The 19,537-nt window shown below is 31.5% G+C and overlaps 1 protein-coding gene across 1 annotated transcript; it reads right to left on the bottom strand.

Moving 5' to 3' along the window:
- Positions 1-7,988: 7,988 nt before the first annotated feature.
- On the bottom strand, positions 7,989-10,174 carry LOC140746698 (uncharacterized). The gene is made up of 7 exons (XM_073078803.1): positions 9,771-10,174; positions 9,581-9,690; positions 9,265-9,493; positions 9,051-9,110; positions 8,673-8,735; positions 8,547-8,576; positions 7,989-8,277 (listed from the first exon to the last, which is right to left on the bottom strand). The coding sequence occupies exons 1-7, from the start codon at positions 9,816-9,818 to the stop codon at positions 8,200-8,202; spliced, it is 618 nt and encodes a 205-aa protein (XP_072934904.1). The 5' UTR covers positions 9,819-10,174; the 3' UTR covers positions 7,989-8,199.
- Positions 10,175-19,537: the final 9,363 nt, after the last annotated feature.

The following is a 19,537-nucleotide window of genomic DNA, read 5'->3' as shown; positions in this document are numbered from 1 at the left end:
TTTGACTTTTTCTTCTTCTTTCGATGGCTGGTTGATAGCTTTGTTTGTGAAAATGTAATAGTAAAAATAAAGTGTAATTAAAGCAGTAAGCTAAAATAAACAGTCATTACAGAAGTTAACCGTATATTTTATTTCGCACGAACATATATTTTCATGGTAGCAGTCCGTGGTTGTCGAAATAAAAGTCGATTAATATTACGGGAACATGGCTGCAAATAAAAGTTGCGACATGTATATTCCAATCTTTGATGGGACAGACTACAGCAATTGGAAAATAAGGATTTTGAAGTTCCTACAGTTTAAAAATTGCAAGGAAGTCGTAACTAGGAAAAAAATTGCAACGGACGATGACAGTTGGGAAGAAAAGGATATACAGGCCACGAATTATATTTACGGCGCCATTACGAATAAACAGTTGGAATATGTAAGTGAATTAGATACGGCGTATGAAATCTTGCAAAAGTTTGATGAAATGTATTTAAAGAAGTCGTTTGAAGAAAAAGAAGGTGGAAATAGAATATGTAAATTCATATATATACTTAGGTCAGCTGATAGCCTTCAATAACTAAATGGACTCAGAAATAGAATTACGAGTAGCCAAAGCCTGGAAAAGATATTGGTCGCTCAGAGAGGTACTAAAGGGGAAACAGTATAATATGGCAATAAAACGTAAAATATACAACACATGCATTTTACCAATATTAACTTACGGTTGTCAGACCTAGGCTATCACAGAAAAACAAAAAAGAAAATTAATAACATGCCAAAGACCCATGGGGCGAAGTATGTTAGGTTACACCAAAAGAGATAGAAAAAGAGCAGTAAATATAAGACAAACTACAAAAATAGACGATGTCGTAGTCAAAGTTAAACAACTAAAATGGAGATGGGTAGGCCACATGATGAGGTTGAGAGAGACTAATGACAGATGGACAAGGCGTATAACGGAATGGACCCCTAGATTCTAAACTAAGAGAAAAAGAGGAAGACAGAGAATACGTTGGTCTGACGACATTAAAAAGATTGCAGGTCCACTGTGGTTCAGAACTACTCAGCCGAGAGCAGGTTGGAAAGAGCTGGAGGAGGCCTTCGTGTCGCAAAGACACGCCGACACAATCAACATAGATATATAATAATATATGTAATAGTAATATATGTAATATGTATGTAACTGTGTAATTAAAGTTGGCAATAAAGGCTTAATAATAATAATAATAATAATAATTTAAAGAAGTCGACTGCACTACAAATAGTTTGCCGTAATAAAGTAGAAAATGTGAAGTTGAAAAACTATTCGGAAGTAACATTATTCTTCGATGATTTTGAGAAGGCCATTAACGAATTAAAACAAGCAGGTGCAATAGTGTCTGAACAAGATAAACTTAATTATATGCTAAAGGCATTACCGGAGGGGTACAGCTACATCGGTGATTTGATTGACATTTTGCCAGAGGGTGCGAAAACCGTTGATTACTTGAAAAGTAAAATTAAACTTAAACAAAATAATACACGAGACATAAATGACTCAAATGCTTTTCGAGCAGAGGCCAAGCCGTTTAAAAAGAATAATTTACTTTGTTTTGGCTGTGGAAAGCCCGGCCACTTTAAACGTGACTGTCGTTTTGCACAGGTAAACCGTGGTCGAGGACGTGGATTTTCTGGTTATACAAGACGTGGTTCATATCATAAGAAAAGTTTTTATACTACTGTTGTTAATAATACCTGCACAAGTCAAGATGAAGACCCAAAGAAAGGTGAATTATAATGGTTATTGGATAACGGGTGTACGGACCACATTATTAACACTGATGAATACTTTGATACCTGCGAAACGTTAACAAAACCTGTTAAAGTAAAAATTGGCGATGGTAGTACATTAGAAGCTACAAAGGTTGGTAATATTAACATATATTTCTTGGTGTATGGTGAAAAATCAGAAGTAACTTTGACAAATATTTTTTATGTAAAGGAAATGAAGGCTAACTTGTTGAGTTATTCAAAAATAACCGATAAATATTCTATTGTGTCAAGAGGAAAGTTATCAAAAGTTTACGATACAGATAGAAATATTTTAGCAATTGCAATTAAGAATGATAGACTGTATAAAATGAAAAGTTACATTAATGAAGAAACTTTGCAAGCGAACATAAGTAAAAGTAACATGACTATAAAAGAAAAATTACACCGTACATTTGGCCATATCAATTTTAGTAACTTGGAATTAATGTGCAAAAATGAGTCATTAGAAGGATTACCTAAACAAATTGAATCTGAATATTCAAGGTGTGTAATATGTATTAAAAACAAAATGCATAACTTACCTTTTCATAATAATCGAAGAAGAACACAGGAAATATTAGAGATTGTACACACAGATTTAAATGGGCCACATCAAACTACAGGAATTAACGGGGAAAAATATTTTTTGACATTTATAGACGACTACAGTAAATTGCTTAAAGTATATTGTATCAAGACAAAACATGAGGTATATGACTATTTAGTTCAATATGTCAATGAAGTACAAAATTGGACTGGAAAGGTAATAAAAGAACTGAGATGTGACAATGGTAAGGAGTATTTAAACGCAAGAGTTTACCAGTTTGCTAAAGAAAAGGGAATATTTATAAAACCTTGTCTGACATATGTACACGAACTAAATGGAACTGCAGAGAGATACAATAGGTCATTAATGGATATGGGTAGATGTCTATTATCAGAAGCAAAGGTTGGAAGAAGGTTTTGGCCCGAAATAATTAAAGCAGCTGCATATCTTAAAAATAGAACATTAACTAACACTATTGAGAGGAAAACGCCCTATGAAATATTTTTCAAAAAGAAGCTGTCAGTTAAAAACTTAAAAATGTATGAAAGTAAAGTGTTTGTAAGAATTCCAGAAGAAAGGCGCAAATCTAAATGGGATAAGAAAGCGGAAGTTGGAATTTTACTTGAATATACAGATACAGAATACAGAGTGTTAATAAATAACAAGATAGTTGTTGCTTGACATTGTGATGTCATAGAGGAAGATGTAACTCTGTGTGGATTTGAAGATGAAGAAGAGAATAACATTCATGATAAAATACTGGAAAAGGAAAGTAAAGATTTATCTGATATAAATGAAGAAAAAGAGAAAATAACAAAAAATGTGGAAAATGATATTATTCATGAAATAAATAATGAAGGTGAATTAAAAGATGTAGTACAGGAGATAGAAGGAAAAAGATCAACAAGACAAGTAAAACCTCGCAATTCGGTTTGAGGAAGAATTTAGTTATTATTGCATAATTAGTAATTTTTGTAATGCTATGGTTCCAGGAAATTTTCAGGAGGCAATTACATGTGATGACTCAATAAAATGGGAGGATGCAATGAATTGTGAGATGGACAGTCTTGTGAAGAATAATACGTGGACACTCACAAGTAAACCTAAGGACAAAAAGGTAATTGATGTTAAATAGGTGTACAAAAGAAAGAGTGAAAATGAATATAAAGCCAGGTTAGTGGTAAGAGGTTTCCAACAAACTGATTGTATTGATGATACGTATTCACCTGTTGCTAAAATGCCGACGTTTAAATTGTTATTATCTTATTGTTGTCAAAATACTTTGCATATTCATCAAATGGATGTAGAAACGGCATTCCTAAATGGTAAAGTTTTGTCTGAAATTTATGTAAAGCAACCAGTTGGTTACCAGGATGGTACTGACAGAGTTTATAAATTAAATAAATCTTTATATGGTTTAAAAGAAAGCCCTCGAGCTTGGTATGAATGTTTTAATGATTTTTTGTTAACTCTTGGTTTTCGTAGAAGTAAATATGACAATTGTCTGTATGTTAAAATGGAGAAAGACTTATCTGTTTACATCTTATTATTTGTTGACGATTTATTAATTTGCAGCAAAAATGAAAAAGTTATAAGTACTATAAAAGAGGAATTATCTAACAAGTTTCATATGAAAGACATGGGAAAGGTAAAAAACTATATTGGTATTGATATTGTATATGATTATGAGAAAGATAACGTGTTAACTTTGAGTCAAAAATCTTATATAGAGTCTTTAGCTAAACGTTATAATATTGAAAATGCAAAATTGTTTAAAACTCCAATGGAAGTGAATTTAAAACTGGAAAATTCTGTTGTTAATGAGGATATAAAATATAGAAACTTAATTGGTGCACTTTTGTATATTAGTTCTGGCACCAGACCAGATATATCTCTCAGCGTAAATTACTTAAGTAGATTCCAAAATTGTTATAGTGAGACACATTTTAAATATGCTCTTACGGCCTTATTAATAAATGTGGATTAGAGCAAGCGTAACTGTAAAACTAGTCGTAATAAAAGTTTATCCAAATTCAGTATTAATAAACACGTATTAGGGAGGGAATAAGCTACTCTGAGTCTAATCTTGGCGTAAAAGTTAGTCCGTGTCACTACCTAGTTTAAGGATGGACTAAGCGTAGATTAATGGTAATTGACATGACATCTGTCATGCTAATATGTATTTTTATATTAATTTACACTTAAGTTGACGTTTATAATATGCCCACATTTTTAATAAATAGATGAACATTTGCATTTGGCACTTGAATAAACAGTTTTGTAGTTATAGCTGTGATTTAAGTAACCAGTAAGATGGATAGAGATTATTTCATTGACGATTTGATAGTGATTGACGAAATAAATGAAGTTGAGAACCAAGTTTTACATTTGCCAAGACGTGTGAAGTTATATAAAACTCGTCAAAATCCGTTAGAACTCCATGAAACAGAGTTTAAACATAAGTACAGATTTTCTAAATCGACTGCTGTGTTTATTATTGATATGGTAAAAAATGACTTAGCCGGTGATGCAAGAGGGGGCTTTATACCGCCTCATCTGAAAGTATTGACTGCAATAAGAACATGGGCCCGAGGAGAGGTAAATGAAACTATCTATTATCACAAATCAGTATATTGTTCAATGTTTTCTTTAAATTAGGTGCTTACTAACTTGTTTATGCAATCATGTACCTATAACAAAACTGATTTTTTTACATAATATTTAATTTAATTATATATTGTCTGGAAAAGAGACAATATATTAATAAGAAGTAGCTATTTTAATTACTGTTTTTTTTTATTTTTTTTCAGATTCAAGACGATGCAGGAGATATAAATGGTATGAGTCAGCCAACGATATCTCTTGTATGCAAACAGGTTGCATTAGCACTCATACAACATCGGGCCCAATGGATAAAAATGCCAGTCTCTGATATGGAGCAAAATAATATAATTGCAGATTTTTATGCAATAGCTAGCTTTAGACAAGTGATTGGAACAATAGATTGCACACATATTCGCATTCCGAAAATTGGTGGGGATGTTGGCCAATATTATATAAATAGAAAAGGATATAGTTCCATTAATGTACAAGTAAGTTCATATCATATTGTAGTGTATATTTTTTTTGTACTATCACTCTTATATCTCTTTAATCTCACTGCAAAATGTATGTATGAAGTATACATAAAAAATAAATAAAGCCCTAAAGGACACTTCAGTCGACTGAACAATTCTTGTTCATAATTGTCAATAATAACTTATTCAGTGTTCAAAATTAAACATGTTCTCATTGTTATAGGTTGTGTCTAATGCCAATTTAGAAATTATGGATATAGTGGCACACTGGCGAGGCAGTACACATGACGCAAGGATTTTTAACGAATGTAGACTAAAACAAAGATTTGAGCGGGGAGAATTTAAGGGTAGACTTTTGGGTGATTCAGGATATGCCTGCACTCCTTATTTATTTACACCCATTCTAAATCCCAACAACGAACAGGAGGAGATGTATAACCGGGCACATATTAGAACACGGAACTCAATTGAAAGATGTTTTGGAGTATGGAAGGCAAGATTCAGATGTTTATTACGAGGGTTCACAACAAAATTGCCAAATACCAAGTTATATATAATTGCATTAGCAGTACTCCACAATATTGCAATGCACAAGCAAGATTTTCTTGAGGGCGTAGAAGATATCAATGTTCCAGTGACCCAGGCCATAAATAACTGTGTTAGGGGAAATTCAGCACGAGCAGCATTTATCCAAGAAAATTATTAAACTATCACACCCCTATAACAGTTCGAATGCAAAACCCCAGTTAAACAGTCAGTTACACTCATCACAAAATGTATCAGTCAGTAATAAATATGAATAATTTAAATCAATATGGTTCTATTGGTTTTATTTGTTCCATCTTTACTTTAATACATGTCATATAAATTTATACTACTTTTGTCATATGCTCAAACAAACAAATAACTTTCTCCACAAAGGTGCCCAGGTATAAGTACCATGTACTTTGATAAGGTCAATTATGAATTATAGGCCAAAAGAAAGTACACAATACCATGGCTTAAATAATTTAAATATGTACTACTTTTATAGGCGACCAAAACCATTTTATTGAGTGTAGTAGCTCATCTTTGTGTGAAAAAAATAAAAATAGTCACTATATATTAAAAATTGTTTTAAAATGATTGTTTTACTCTTTTACTTAATTAATTTATTGGTAAGTTAAACAAAAATAGTTTTCAATATACTTTTTATTTATTACTCATTTCTTTTTTTTTTAATTCTAAAATTTCACGTTCTAAAATAGCAGATTTCAGATTTTCTTTGAGAATTTCCATTTTAATTGCATGTTCTTCATCGGCCATTTCCATGGTTCTCTTGTGATGGATTTCTTTCAGCTGCTTGCTGTGGCATAACATTTTGCTCACATAGTCATCATGCTCCTGTACATAATATACGATATACACATCAGCAGGATAGTACATATACAGGGTGAATTTTTCAAACGGGCCTTCAGGGCCAAATCCGAAACTATAAGGATTAGCGAAAAATGCTGAAAGGAGTTTCGAGGCCGATTTTGATAAAAACTAAAACTGCATCATTAGTTTTTTAAAATATTTTTTTTCCTTAGCCGGGAATCTAACGAGTTCATTTTGAAAAAAAAATACACCCTCTATATTATTTCACTACATGATAGTGTCGCTTATAAGGATCAAATTCTGGGAAGTAATGTTATGTGACAAATTAAAGGAAAAGGAAAATTTTGAAGAAAACACGTATTTTTCCATACATTGGCATACTAATCCTCAAGGATTATACATAACAAATGATTTATGTATAATTCTTTAGAAACATACGTAAGTCATACCATTGAAAAATTTGTTGGTTAATCAACTAATTATTCGATGTTATAACCGTGACATTCGGCTTAGTATGAGAAAGTAATAGTATGGCAAATAAATAACCGCCGTGTTTAGGATTTATTTTTTAATAAAAATAGATAAGTGATAAAATAATAATTGTTATTGTTTGTTGTTTATAACTACGTTTCAACAGTAAATATGATTTTCTATATCTCTTTGTTTAGTTATCACTCGGATTTGACTCGAAAAAGACATTCTCGCAAATTGGCAATTTTACATCTGTATTAAACGAAACTCCGCTCATAGCAAGTTAAATCTATTATAATGGTCCTAAAAGTAACCTTTACTAAGTCGGACATAAAAATATGAATTCTTGAAGAACAAAACGTCCATTTCGAATGATTTGAAGCATTGAGCAAAAAAATTGTTAATACGCGAAATGTTTAAATTGATGAATGGCGGGAACTTAACTGCCAAATTAATATGAAGAAATATGTAATTTCTTAAAATTGAGGCTTTTCCTTTAGTTTGTCATTTACCATTATTTCCCAGATTTTGATCCTTATAAGCAACACTATCAGATAGTTGAATAATATAGAGGGTGTATTTTTTTTCAAAATGAACTCGTTCGATTCCCGGCTAGGGAAAAAGTTATTTTAAAAAAGTAATGATGCAGTTTTAGTTTTTATCAAAATCGGCCTCGTAACTCCTTTCAGCATTTTTCGCTAATCCTTATAGTTTCGGATTTGGCCCTGAAGGCCCGTTTTAAAAATTCACCCTGTATATGTATGGTAAATAATAAACTGTAGAGATGCAATATTTCAGTATACTGTATTTATTATGATGTGTTGTTCCCTAACTAAATAGATTTTAACCTTTCTAGATGTTAAAACATCCCCAACATTGGAATTTTGAGTAAATTTTCGTTTTAACACCTGTGGAAAAAAGAAAAGCATTAATTTAAAAACAAAATCAACTACCAGAGTAACCGTTTTAATCATAATTTCCCATCTTTGTTGGAGTTGAAACTCTTTTTTTTATTGGTGTGGCCAATGGATTTTCTTGAGAGGTCTGTAAATATTGTACAGAGGATTTTTATTTATGGTAGACAGTTAGTTCTAACTGTCTCACATAAATAAAATTCCTCTGTGTATAATGTGTATGTGTATAATGTATGTTGATACATTATACACATTTGGCTGTTATTTAGTTATGAGTATTCCATCCATGTATGGCTAAAAAGTTATGTTATTATAATCTGAACTAAAAGTAGTTGTGGTGATGCACCCTAGTTGACACATAATCAATATTTAGTACACCTTTGCTGGACTTTTCCTTACATTCTTAGTCATGCCTCCATCTTGTGAGCTCTGTAAGATAATATAACAAGTTGAAATAACCCATAATTCCATGCACATTTATTATGTATATACATATATTATGACATATTATTGCTGTATGCTCACCAATATTGGAGTGACTTCCTGAACAATTTGGACTTCAATATTGTCCCTTGTACATATGTTATTCTAAAAAAGGTTAAAAATATTTAAGTTTTGTGGACACATACTTCCTGCTATAATATATATATATATATATATATATATATATATATATATATATATATATATATATATATATATAAACTAAGTTTAGTTTATAAATACAAACATTTATCTCAGTTTCCTTCATAATGTTATCATTTATGAGAGAACTCTCCAATGGAGTTAGCAAGTATGTTACTGGTTCCTAAAATAAAGATACCGGAAGCAATATTTAAGGCATACAGATTATTTCAATGTACTTCATAATTGCTTTTGATTGGATATTTTGAACCAACTGACCTGTAATGTGACAGCAGTCTCACTGGGGGTTGCTACAAGTTTATTATCTGATATTGGAATCTATTGAGAAAACAGATAAAACTCTTTATCATAAATAAATAAAGCAAATTTGTAAGAAATGTAATACAAATTATAACAATGTTAAGAGGCGATATAATTAGTGTTATTCCAAAACATATTTCCAAAAAAATCAAGGACCAAATAATTTACTTACAATTCCATCTGAATCATATATATTTTCATCTTTTAGTAGTTCTGCGGGGTTTAATAGATCCTTAATTTCCATATAAGTGTTATCTGGGGTTCTGGGTCTTGCCCCACCACCTGTTTCATTGCATTCTTTGGTGAAACTGGAGCAGGTCTTTCGGGCGTACATCTTCATCGCTTTCCATTGCATTTTCAGTTGGCTTAGCTGCCGATTTCTCACATTTAACTCGTTAAACCTAACATAGAAAATGAATATCTTATGAAGTTATGTACATAACAATAATATAATGCAACAATTCATAATGTATTTGGCAGACAAAAACCTTTTGTGGACTTCTTCCCATGCTTTACATTTAGTCTTATTGGAGTTTGTGTCCAGGGATTTGTTCTCTATTATTTCTGCATGGTCTTTTAAAACCGCACGAAGTAATTGCTGAAAGATAAAAATATTTTTTCATAAAGTCCACATCATTATCAAATAAGGTCCACGCAATAACTATCGATACGGCTTACCTTTTCTTCTTCATCCCAATTCATTGACCGAGCTCGTTTTCGGTCCATTTTATTTGTTTTAATTTGATAGTTAATTTGTATTTCAAATAGCTATAACGACCAAGCGAGTTAAAGCATTTGAAATCTTGAAAGCTGTCGAGTTTGATTTGTCAATCTCAAAATATACGCTGTCAGTGTCATTTTTTACATGAATTCATTCATTGACTCATTCTTTTTACTTTTAAAATTTGGGTGTTGCTATATTTTATTCGCTAAACCTGGACTAAGAAGTGAATAGTTAGTCCAAGGTTATTCCATGTTTATTAATGACATTGTTATAACGAAGTTAATACTTTGTTAGACCAAGATTAACTAGTCCAAGTGTAACTATGGATTAAGCTTGGAATAAGCGATTTTTATTAATAAGGCCGTAAGAGTTTATTTATTTATTAAAAAGTCGCACCAACAAGGTGAACACTGATGCATACAAATTATTTTGATAAAACATTGAAAGATTTTTTAAGTGCCACCTCAATTACAGGTGCGAACAGCTTGAGCAACTACATACTAAACAATATTTTACAGTTATATTCTAAAATGCTATTAGGAAAAAAATGTAAAAAATAACAATATTCAAAAAACTATACATTCCTGATAACATAACTCACAACATGATTACAAATTAAATAACATCAACATTGAGAATACAGGTTAAGATGTGATATTTTTAATTTAAATTAATTATAGTTTGATTAAATTATATAATTCAATTATTATTATTATATTATTCGATAAAAAAATTATAGTTTGATTAAATTATATTATTCAATTATTATTATTATATTATTCGATAAATTAATTATATTATTAAATAATTTAAGACTATACAGCAAGATAAACACACTAACTTTACACAGATTAACTTTAAATTAAGACTATCTAAATTATTTGGGAAATTAACTTTTTAAACATTGTTAGAGAATTTGAAAAGATATCAACAGAGTTTGGTTTTGACCCAGGGTCGCATGAATTTTCACTGCCTATATTTATGTTATGTACGTTGTTGTAACTCCTAAGTATCCTATTTAAAGGAGCGTAATGTCCTAGATTCTAAAGTATAGAGTATAGAGTTCTAAAGTATTTGTATTTAACAAGAAATTTAAAATTAAAATATTGTAAAAGTAATGATGCTCATATTTTGGATTGTTTTGTAAATGCCGATTGGGCCGGTGACATTCTAGATAGGAAGTCTACCACAGGATTTGTTATTAGATTATTTGGAAATATTATTTGTTGGAGATCAAAGAAACAGAGTAGTGTAACAAAGTCTTCTACTTTTGCTGAGTATATTGCGTTATCTGAAGCAAATCAAATCAAATCAAATCAAAATTTTTTATTCAAAATAGGTTCTTTACAGATCACTTTTTGAATGTCAAAGCAACTACCACCACTTCACAAGGTGTTTCGTTATGGAGAAGAAGCGGCGAAAGAAACTCCATAACACACATCTTTTAAAAAAAAATGGTTTTGACAATGTTAACTTAACGTAATGGTACATGTGGAGCTGGAGCTAATTCAGACCACACCGTTTTGTCAGTCAAATAATCACTTACTTTATAGTACGCTTTTTTACATAGCGTTAGTTTAACGACATGTTTAAACTTTTTTTCTGTGAGATTCAAAATGTGGTCGGGTATTTTATTGTAGTAGCGAATACAGTTGCCCACGAAAGATCTAGCCACCTTACATAATCTACGTTTAGGAATTACTAATTTATTTCTATTTCTGGTATTAAAGTTATGGTGGTTACTATTTTTTTCAAACATATCAGTGTGTTTTCTTACATACATAATATTTTCATAAATGTATTGACTATGCACCGTCAATATATTAATAGTGGGAAACAGTTCTCTTAGGGACTCACCACGCCGCAGACTATATATTGACCTTATTGCTCTTTTTTGAATAGTAAATATAGAGTCTATGTCAGCAGCACTGCCCCACAGTAGAATGCCATAAGACATAATGCTGTGAAAGTAACTGAAATAGACAAGTCTGGCAGTGGGTATGTCTGTTAACTGTCTAATTCTTCTGACTGCAAAAGCTGCAGTACTAAGTCTGCTGGACAAAGCAGAGATGTGGGGACCCCACTGGAGTTTAGAATCAATGGTAATCCCCAAGAAGAAACAGTTTCATTGACGAATTGCAAAGTCTCACCATTTAGAGCGACATTCATCCCCGTACTCCTTACATTTGGTAGCATAAATTTAATACATTTAGTTTTATTAGAATTTAAGAGTAGGTTGTTTGCATCAAACCAGTTCTGAATCAAGCAAAGAGTTTCATTAATATCGTTCGTATCCTGTGATTGTCGTTTTACTCTAAACACCAAGGAAATGTCATCAGCAAACAAAACAACCTCAGATAAATCCTTTACTACATTTGGCAAATCATTTATATAAACTAAAAATAGAAACGGACCTAGGATGGAGCCCTGAGGTACACCTATTTTAATATTAGAACCTGCTGATAATGCTCCATTTACTTGCACTCGTTGGACTCTATTGTTTAAATAAGAATTTATCAACTTTAGAGAATTTCCCTGAATACCATAATATTGTAATTTTAACAATAAGGTTTTATGATCAACACAATCAAAAGCTTTAGACAAGTCACAAAAAATACCTATAGCATCATGAGCTTGTTCCCAACAATCAAAAATATGTCGCAGCAATTGAACACCAGCATCTGTGGTAGAACGGCCTTTAGTAAAGCCAAATTGCTTTTGATGTAAAAGATTATTTAGTTTAAAATGAAGCAACATTTGCTGTAAGAGGATCTTTTCAAAAATTTTACTTAGAACAGGCAGTACTGAGATGGGTCTATAATTGTTGGGATCTTTAGTATCACCTGCCTTAAACAATGGAATTATTTTGCTATGTTTCATTAAATCAGAGAAACAGCCCTGATCAACACACATATTAAAAATAGTGACTAAGTAGGGAGCTAAAGTTTTAATGATTGATATACAAACTTTTACTGACATTCCCCAAATGTCCTCTGTATTTTTAACAGTTAATTCTTTAAAAGCTTTTAATATGTCATTAATTAAAATATGTCTAAATTTAAATTTAATGTGACACTGACTTAAATTCTCTTTAAGGATGGTCACTGCTTTAATTGGGGATGATTTTAAAAATTTAGTAGTATTAAATGGTATATTCGAGAAAAAAGTTTCAAATTCTTGTGCAATTTCTTTATCTGAGGTAATCTGACCACGTTCAGTAGTAAGAGATACTTTACTGATACTTAATCTGCAAGTTCGTGTTTCGGCATTAATTATTTTCCAGATTGTTTTAATTTTATTATCAGCATTTTTTATTTTATTATGTATGAACTTAGATTTAGCTGTCATACAAACTGATTTAAATATTTTAGAATATTTACGAACATATTCATTGAAGTGAGGGCTACAGTTATTCTCTCTTTCACTATAAAGCTCGAAAAGTTTACTTCTACTTAGACGAATACCTTTAGTAGCCCATTCACAAAAACTAAGTCTAGTACTCTTTTCATACCTAACTTCAGAAAATATTTTTTTAAACTCTGTGTGCACTGTGGAGAAAAATGCAGAATATAAATTATTAACACAAGTGCTATGGTTCAGAACTGACAACTTATTTAGTAGCACTTTATTATATTTTAATAAACGGTGACTTGTAATTGGTCTATGAAGAAACTTTATGTTCCCTTCCTTGGATATGTTATATTGGATATGGACAGACTGCCCCTTGTGATCAGATTTAATCTGATTTATTATAGATTTTTCAACTACAGAGCAGTTACAGAAAATGTTATCGATGCAAGTAGCAGAGGATGAAGTCACCCTGGTTGGCTCAAAAAAACTATATTCTAAGTTATATGATCTAAATAAGGAAAGTAATTTTACTTTCAATGTGGTGTTTTCTAAAATATTCACATTAAAATCACCACAAACAACAACATATTTCTTACATTTGCAAATAATATCCAAAACATTTTCCATTACACCTTCAAATCTAGAAAATGTTTCTATGTTAGGGGGCCTATACACGCTAACCACAATAAGGCTATCCAGCTCGACACATGATAATTCAATAACACGTTCAACCGAGAGCCCCACTATATCCAAGCGTTCTCTTGATTTTAAACCTTTACGAGTTATTATTAATGAGCCACCATGGATAGCTGACTCACGGCTGAACAAACTAGCAATAAAGTGATTTATATAGTTTATTTGTGTTTCACCTTGTTTTAACCAGTGCTCTGTTAAACAAATTATATCATAATTGTTACTCTTTAAAAATAACTCCAGTTCCAGTTCCTTACTTGAAAAACCCTGGATATTCTGGTGCAATATTTTTAGAGATGAAAACTTTTTATTGCTAGTTTTATTATTACTAAATTTACCCATATGAAGACATTTATTTGAAATATGTCTCTTAATTTGCTTATTATTATTATATTCATATGAATTACTTACATAATTATTTATTGATATGTCAATGTTATTAAATGAATTACTATTTGACAATGGTTGTAAATTAAATAATTTGCCAGAGGTGCACTCTGTTGTCCTATCATTTAATTTAAATTTTCCAATGTCAAATTTAAATTATTAGATGTCAATAATTTTAAATTATTATTCTGCTCAATAGAAGCAGGTTTGGTTGCCAAGTTTTTGGCAGAAATGTCAAAATAAAATTCTAGCACAACAGCTATCCGTCTTTTATAAAATCTAGGGAGATAGTAATTATCCCCTGTCAAATAAAAATTCATACTAAACGAGTTAGTATCAATCAAATGAAATTTATTATTATTGCACATTGCAGTGTGCAAGGTCATATTTAACTTATATCTAATATCATTCTCTTCGACTGGCAAACTTTTACTATAGGGGAATGTAAACATTACAATTTCCTTTAAATTAAGTTTTAACAAAGTATCCAAGTAATGTAATAAATGCTTTTTGTTCACATTTCCCCTATTTCCTATAAAGATAACTAAGCTTGTATTATTCTTTAATTCAGTATTACATACATTATGCATAATCTCATGGAAAGATGCATTAGGCATACAATTATTTAATACTGATCGTCCCGAGAGAGAACTTAGTAAACTTCCCATGTCCTTACCAATTTCATCGCAGTATATCATTACATTATCATTACTGTATTTGAGGGAACTATTGTTTACATTTAATGAACTCGAGCTGACACACAGTGATGACTGAGGTTTTATTTTTGTAGAAGATGGAGGTGAATGCCCACACCCCGGCTGTGACTCGCTGGCACATTTGCAACCACATGACAAAAAATCACTTTCCAACAGTTGCAAACAACACATGACAAAAAATCACTTTCCAACAGTTGCAAACGGGCAGCATTAAACTTATTTAATTCTAAGAGGTCGGTCAGAGCCTGAGAGTGCCTCTCGACCAAAGCCTGAGCTTTCTCATACATGCAGGTCATCATCTGCAGTGAGGATTCTAAATTTGTTATTTCGGAATTTAGTGTCTGTGTTTCAGCTTCATATTTTAATCTATTGTTTTCTAATTCAATTGTACATGTATTAAGCTCTTGTAGTAAGTGCAACCTCTTCTTTGTGGTTGGCACAGTTTTAAGGAATTTCTTTTGAGTATTTAACAAAGTTTGGGTTTTATGTATATATCTATTGATTTTTACATATTTTTTTAACTTGTTTTTAACTTGTTTTTAACTTGTTTTTGCTGCATCGAGTAATCCCCTTCGTAGAGGCAGAATATATTGTATCATTGCCTGTTAAATCTATGATACTTATGTTGTTGGGATTACTAGAAGCAGCAGTAACAGAAACATGGTCACAATTTATTAATTCATCGAACAAGCTTTGGGTTTTTTGTTCCTCGGACTTATGGGTAACTGATTCAAGCCTCATAATTTGTTGGTGGGCTTCATGCAATTGTTTTTCTAACGAGGTTATGGTTTTCAATGCTACCTCATAGTCCTCACAACATTTATTAAACCCTTCAACAATACCTACAAGTTTATCCCGCTCTTCACATACAGTACTATACTGTAAGTGAATATCGGTTAATTCACTTCTTAACAATTTATTTTTATCAAGAATTTCCAACAGTTCCCGCTCGTTATCATCTCTCTCGTTATTCAGCTGATCACACCTGTCCCTAGCAATCTTTAATTCCTGCAACGCAACCTGGAGCTGGGACTCCTTCTGGTTAGCGAACGCCTTGCGGGTCGTCATCGTTGCGTTATAACCACTAATTAACTCGGTTTACAGGTGAAACCGAGGCTAGTATTGATATTTAGTATGAAAGATTGCTCCGGTAAGTCTGACAGCGAGAGAGGTTATGCCGGGCAAGTAATCAATCTACAAACTCGTCAAATTATGTCTGTTTCGTTACAAAACAGATAAATGACTAATGGTTAATGAACACTTACCCAGTTATTATAATGACAATCCGTTTTAACTGTTAACTTCACTGTAATTTTAAAAACACATAACCTAACGTATCCTCACAGTTATACGTCAGATATGTTTACACGAAATTTAATTGTATTTCTAGTTATTTTACAAAATTAACATTTACTTGACCTTATTTACAAATATACTGCGACTTATTATTATAAATAAACTGTTTTAATCAGTTAAAATATTAAATTAATGTTAATTAAGGACCGGGACGATCAGCTGACGCGAGTGTTGCCAGTCGAAAAAAAAAAAACCTGTAACAGAGATAAATTTTCTTATGTGTCTGACAAATGATGTTTTCACTAAAATTTGTAAACTAGTAAAAATATATGAGGATAATTCAGGAGCAGTAGCTATTTCTAAATATGGAAACTATACAAAAAAATCTAAACATATTGAGGTTCATTATCATTTTATTCATGAAAATGTTAAACAAGGAAATATTGAAGTTGTAAAAATAGAGTCAGAAAATAATATTGCAGATATATTCACAAAAGCATTAGGAAATGTAAAGTTCATTAAATTCAGAGAAATGTTAAATGTAATAGAATAAATTACTATGTATTGTTTGAGTTACTAGTAAGTACTATGTTTGAGTTACTGATGTAATAGTATTAATATATTGTAATGTGTTGTCATATAAATGTAAGGTGTGTTAGTAACTTAGTATAATACATTTATATTGGCAACGCCTGTCAAGTGTCATATTAGTGGCATCCGGGTTTGACTTTTTCTTCTTCCTTCGATGGCCGGTTCGATAGCTTTGTTTGTGAAAATGTAATAGTTAAAATAAAGTGTAATTAAAGCAGTAAGCTAAAATAAACAGTGATTACAGAAGTTAACCGTATATTTTATTTCGCACGACCATATTTTCAATTGGACTTCATATCCACATGATTATAGTGACGAACAATGTACCGTAAGTGAAGTAATCGAAGCGTTGAAGTGAAGCGTGTGAAGTTGTTGCTTCGGTCATGGCAGGATTGAACGGGGGTAGCAGTGTATTATGTTCACCTAATGATTGTAAGGATCAGTTAAGGAAAACACAATATTGTTTATAACACTTTATTATAAAACTTTATCACTCCACAATAAACCGAATTGCTCAGGTCAACTTCTTCGTATATTCGATTCACCGCTTTTCTCAGATATTAATGTCAATTTGCTCACTGGCGCCACCAAGTGGCGCCTATTGACAACAAGCTAGTTTCATCAATTACAATACTTTATTTAAAACAATACTTGAGAGTATCACTAAAGAAAAATATCTTATACTATAATTATTATTAAAAATACGTTAACATATTATAATTATTCAAAATACGCTAACAGCTCGGCCATCTGACTTATAGTACGTCCTCGTACTTTACGAGTATCAAAGATAATAGGTATGTTCATAATCATATTAAATTTCGGTCTATTAACTAAATAAAATAATTACATTCAAATTTATTTATTAATTTAATAAGCATTTTTTTTAATATATTTGTAAAATGTTAATACACTTGTAAAAATAAAAGTAAAATTAAATTTATAGATTAGAAAGAAAATACTAGATTAAAACTATTAATAAACACCTCTGTTTTTTTTATTCTTCTTCTGATCAAAAATGTTATTAATCATATTATCTCAATAAATAATTATTATATGAATAATAATATTATAGTTTATATAATATTATATATTTTGGTATTTTATATATTTATGCATGTTCCTTTAATTCACTTAGATGGAGCAATCACACTCAACTATTCCAATTTCATTCATTAATTTTTGTTTTGATACCTGTTATCATCCAAAATAAGTATTAAATAAATTATTCACTTTCTTCTTCATTACTAGAACTTTCCATCATATCTGTACTCAGGTTAAGCCAGGGGCGGATTTTATCAATGGCTACGATTGATTCATATTTGCGTCCTTGTTTTCGAGTCACGGGCGTTTCTTCTATAACAAACCTTTCATTCGGCAATATTTTGACTATACGATACTGAAACTTTACATTAAGTTTCTTAGACTTACCGTCACAGACACTTAAGTCTCTTTCGACCCTTACTAAATCGCCTTCCTTATACTTCGTTCCTGTTTTCCGACTTTTATCATATCTCATTTTATCGTTTTCCTGCTGTACTCTAATTAGTTCAGTTGCTTCTGTCCTTACTTCATCTAATTTGTCAGTTGGAGTTACATCTAATGTGTCGTCGATAACACTGCTTAGAATTGCCTCGGATGCACTGGTCAATCTAAATCCGAATACTAGTTCTGAAGGGCATTTCTGTGTTGTTTTATGTACCATAATACCATAGTATTTATACCTATCTGTATGTCGTAAATATTTTCGTCCCATGTTCTATCATCCTTGCCATGTGTCTTAGTCGCAAGAGCATCCAAGATTGTTTTATTAAATCTTTCTACCTGCCCATTTGCCCTGGGGGTAGCCACAGCATTAAGTACGTGCGTTATGCCAAAGCTTTTTATAAATTTCTTGAAAAGCTGGCTGGTGAAACACGAGCCCCTGTCTGTTATTAACTTTGACGGAGTACCGAAAAAACTGATATGTTCTTTAATAACGCGAATCGCTGTGGATGTCTTAGTATTCTTTACTGCTGTGATATTCACAAATTTAGAAAAAAAATTAACAAAAAAATACAACCGACTTCTATGTCACTACAAAGTAAAAAATAATTGAAATAAATGTTGGTTTAGTACATATTTCTGAAGTCGGCGCTCAATATATTTCGTTGGATAACGATGTAAACAGCCTGTCTAATATGAGCGCCGACTTTAGAAATATGAAGTAAACCAACATTTATTTCAATTATTTTTTACTTTGTAGTGACATAGAAGTCGGTTGTATTTTTTTGTTATTTTTTTTTCTAAATTTGTGAATATCACAGCAGTAAAGAATACTAAGACATCCACAGCGATTCGCGTTATTAAAGAACATATCAGTTTTTTCGGTACTCCGTCAAAGTTAATAACAGACAGGGGCTCGTGTTTCACCAGCCAGCTTTTCAAGAAATTTATAAAAAGCTTTGGCATAACGCACGTACTTAATGCTGTGGCTACCCCCAGGGCAAATGGGCAGGTAGAAAGATTTAATAAAACAATCTTGGATGCTCTTGCGACTAAGACACATGGCAAGGATGATAGACGCTTTAAATAAACGCTTTCTACACTCACAGCCCCACACTAGGATTCCCTGTATCGTGGGTGCTATGGACACACACAGAGACAAATACACAAACACCCAGACCCAGAAACAAAAGTCTAAATTC

The sequence above is a fragment of the Epargyreus clarus genome, unplaced genomic scaffold, assembly GCF_041222505.1.
Source record: "Epargyreus clarus isolate Ecla_fem2 unplaced genomic scaffold, WU_Ecla_fem_2.2 ptg000013l, whole genome shotgun sequence".
NCBI lineage: Eukaryota > Metazoa > Arthropoda > Insecta > Lepidoptera > Hesperiidae > Epargyreus > Epargyreus clarus.
The sequence above is the reverse complement of the archived record's forward strand: the minus strand, read 5'-3'. Positions and strand labels throughout refer to the sequence as shown.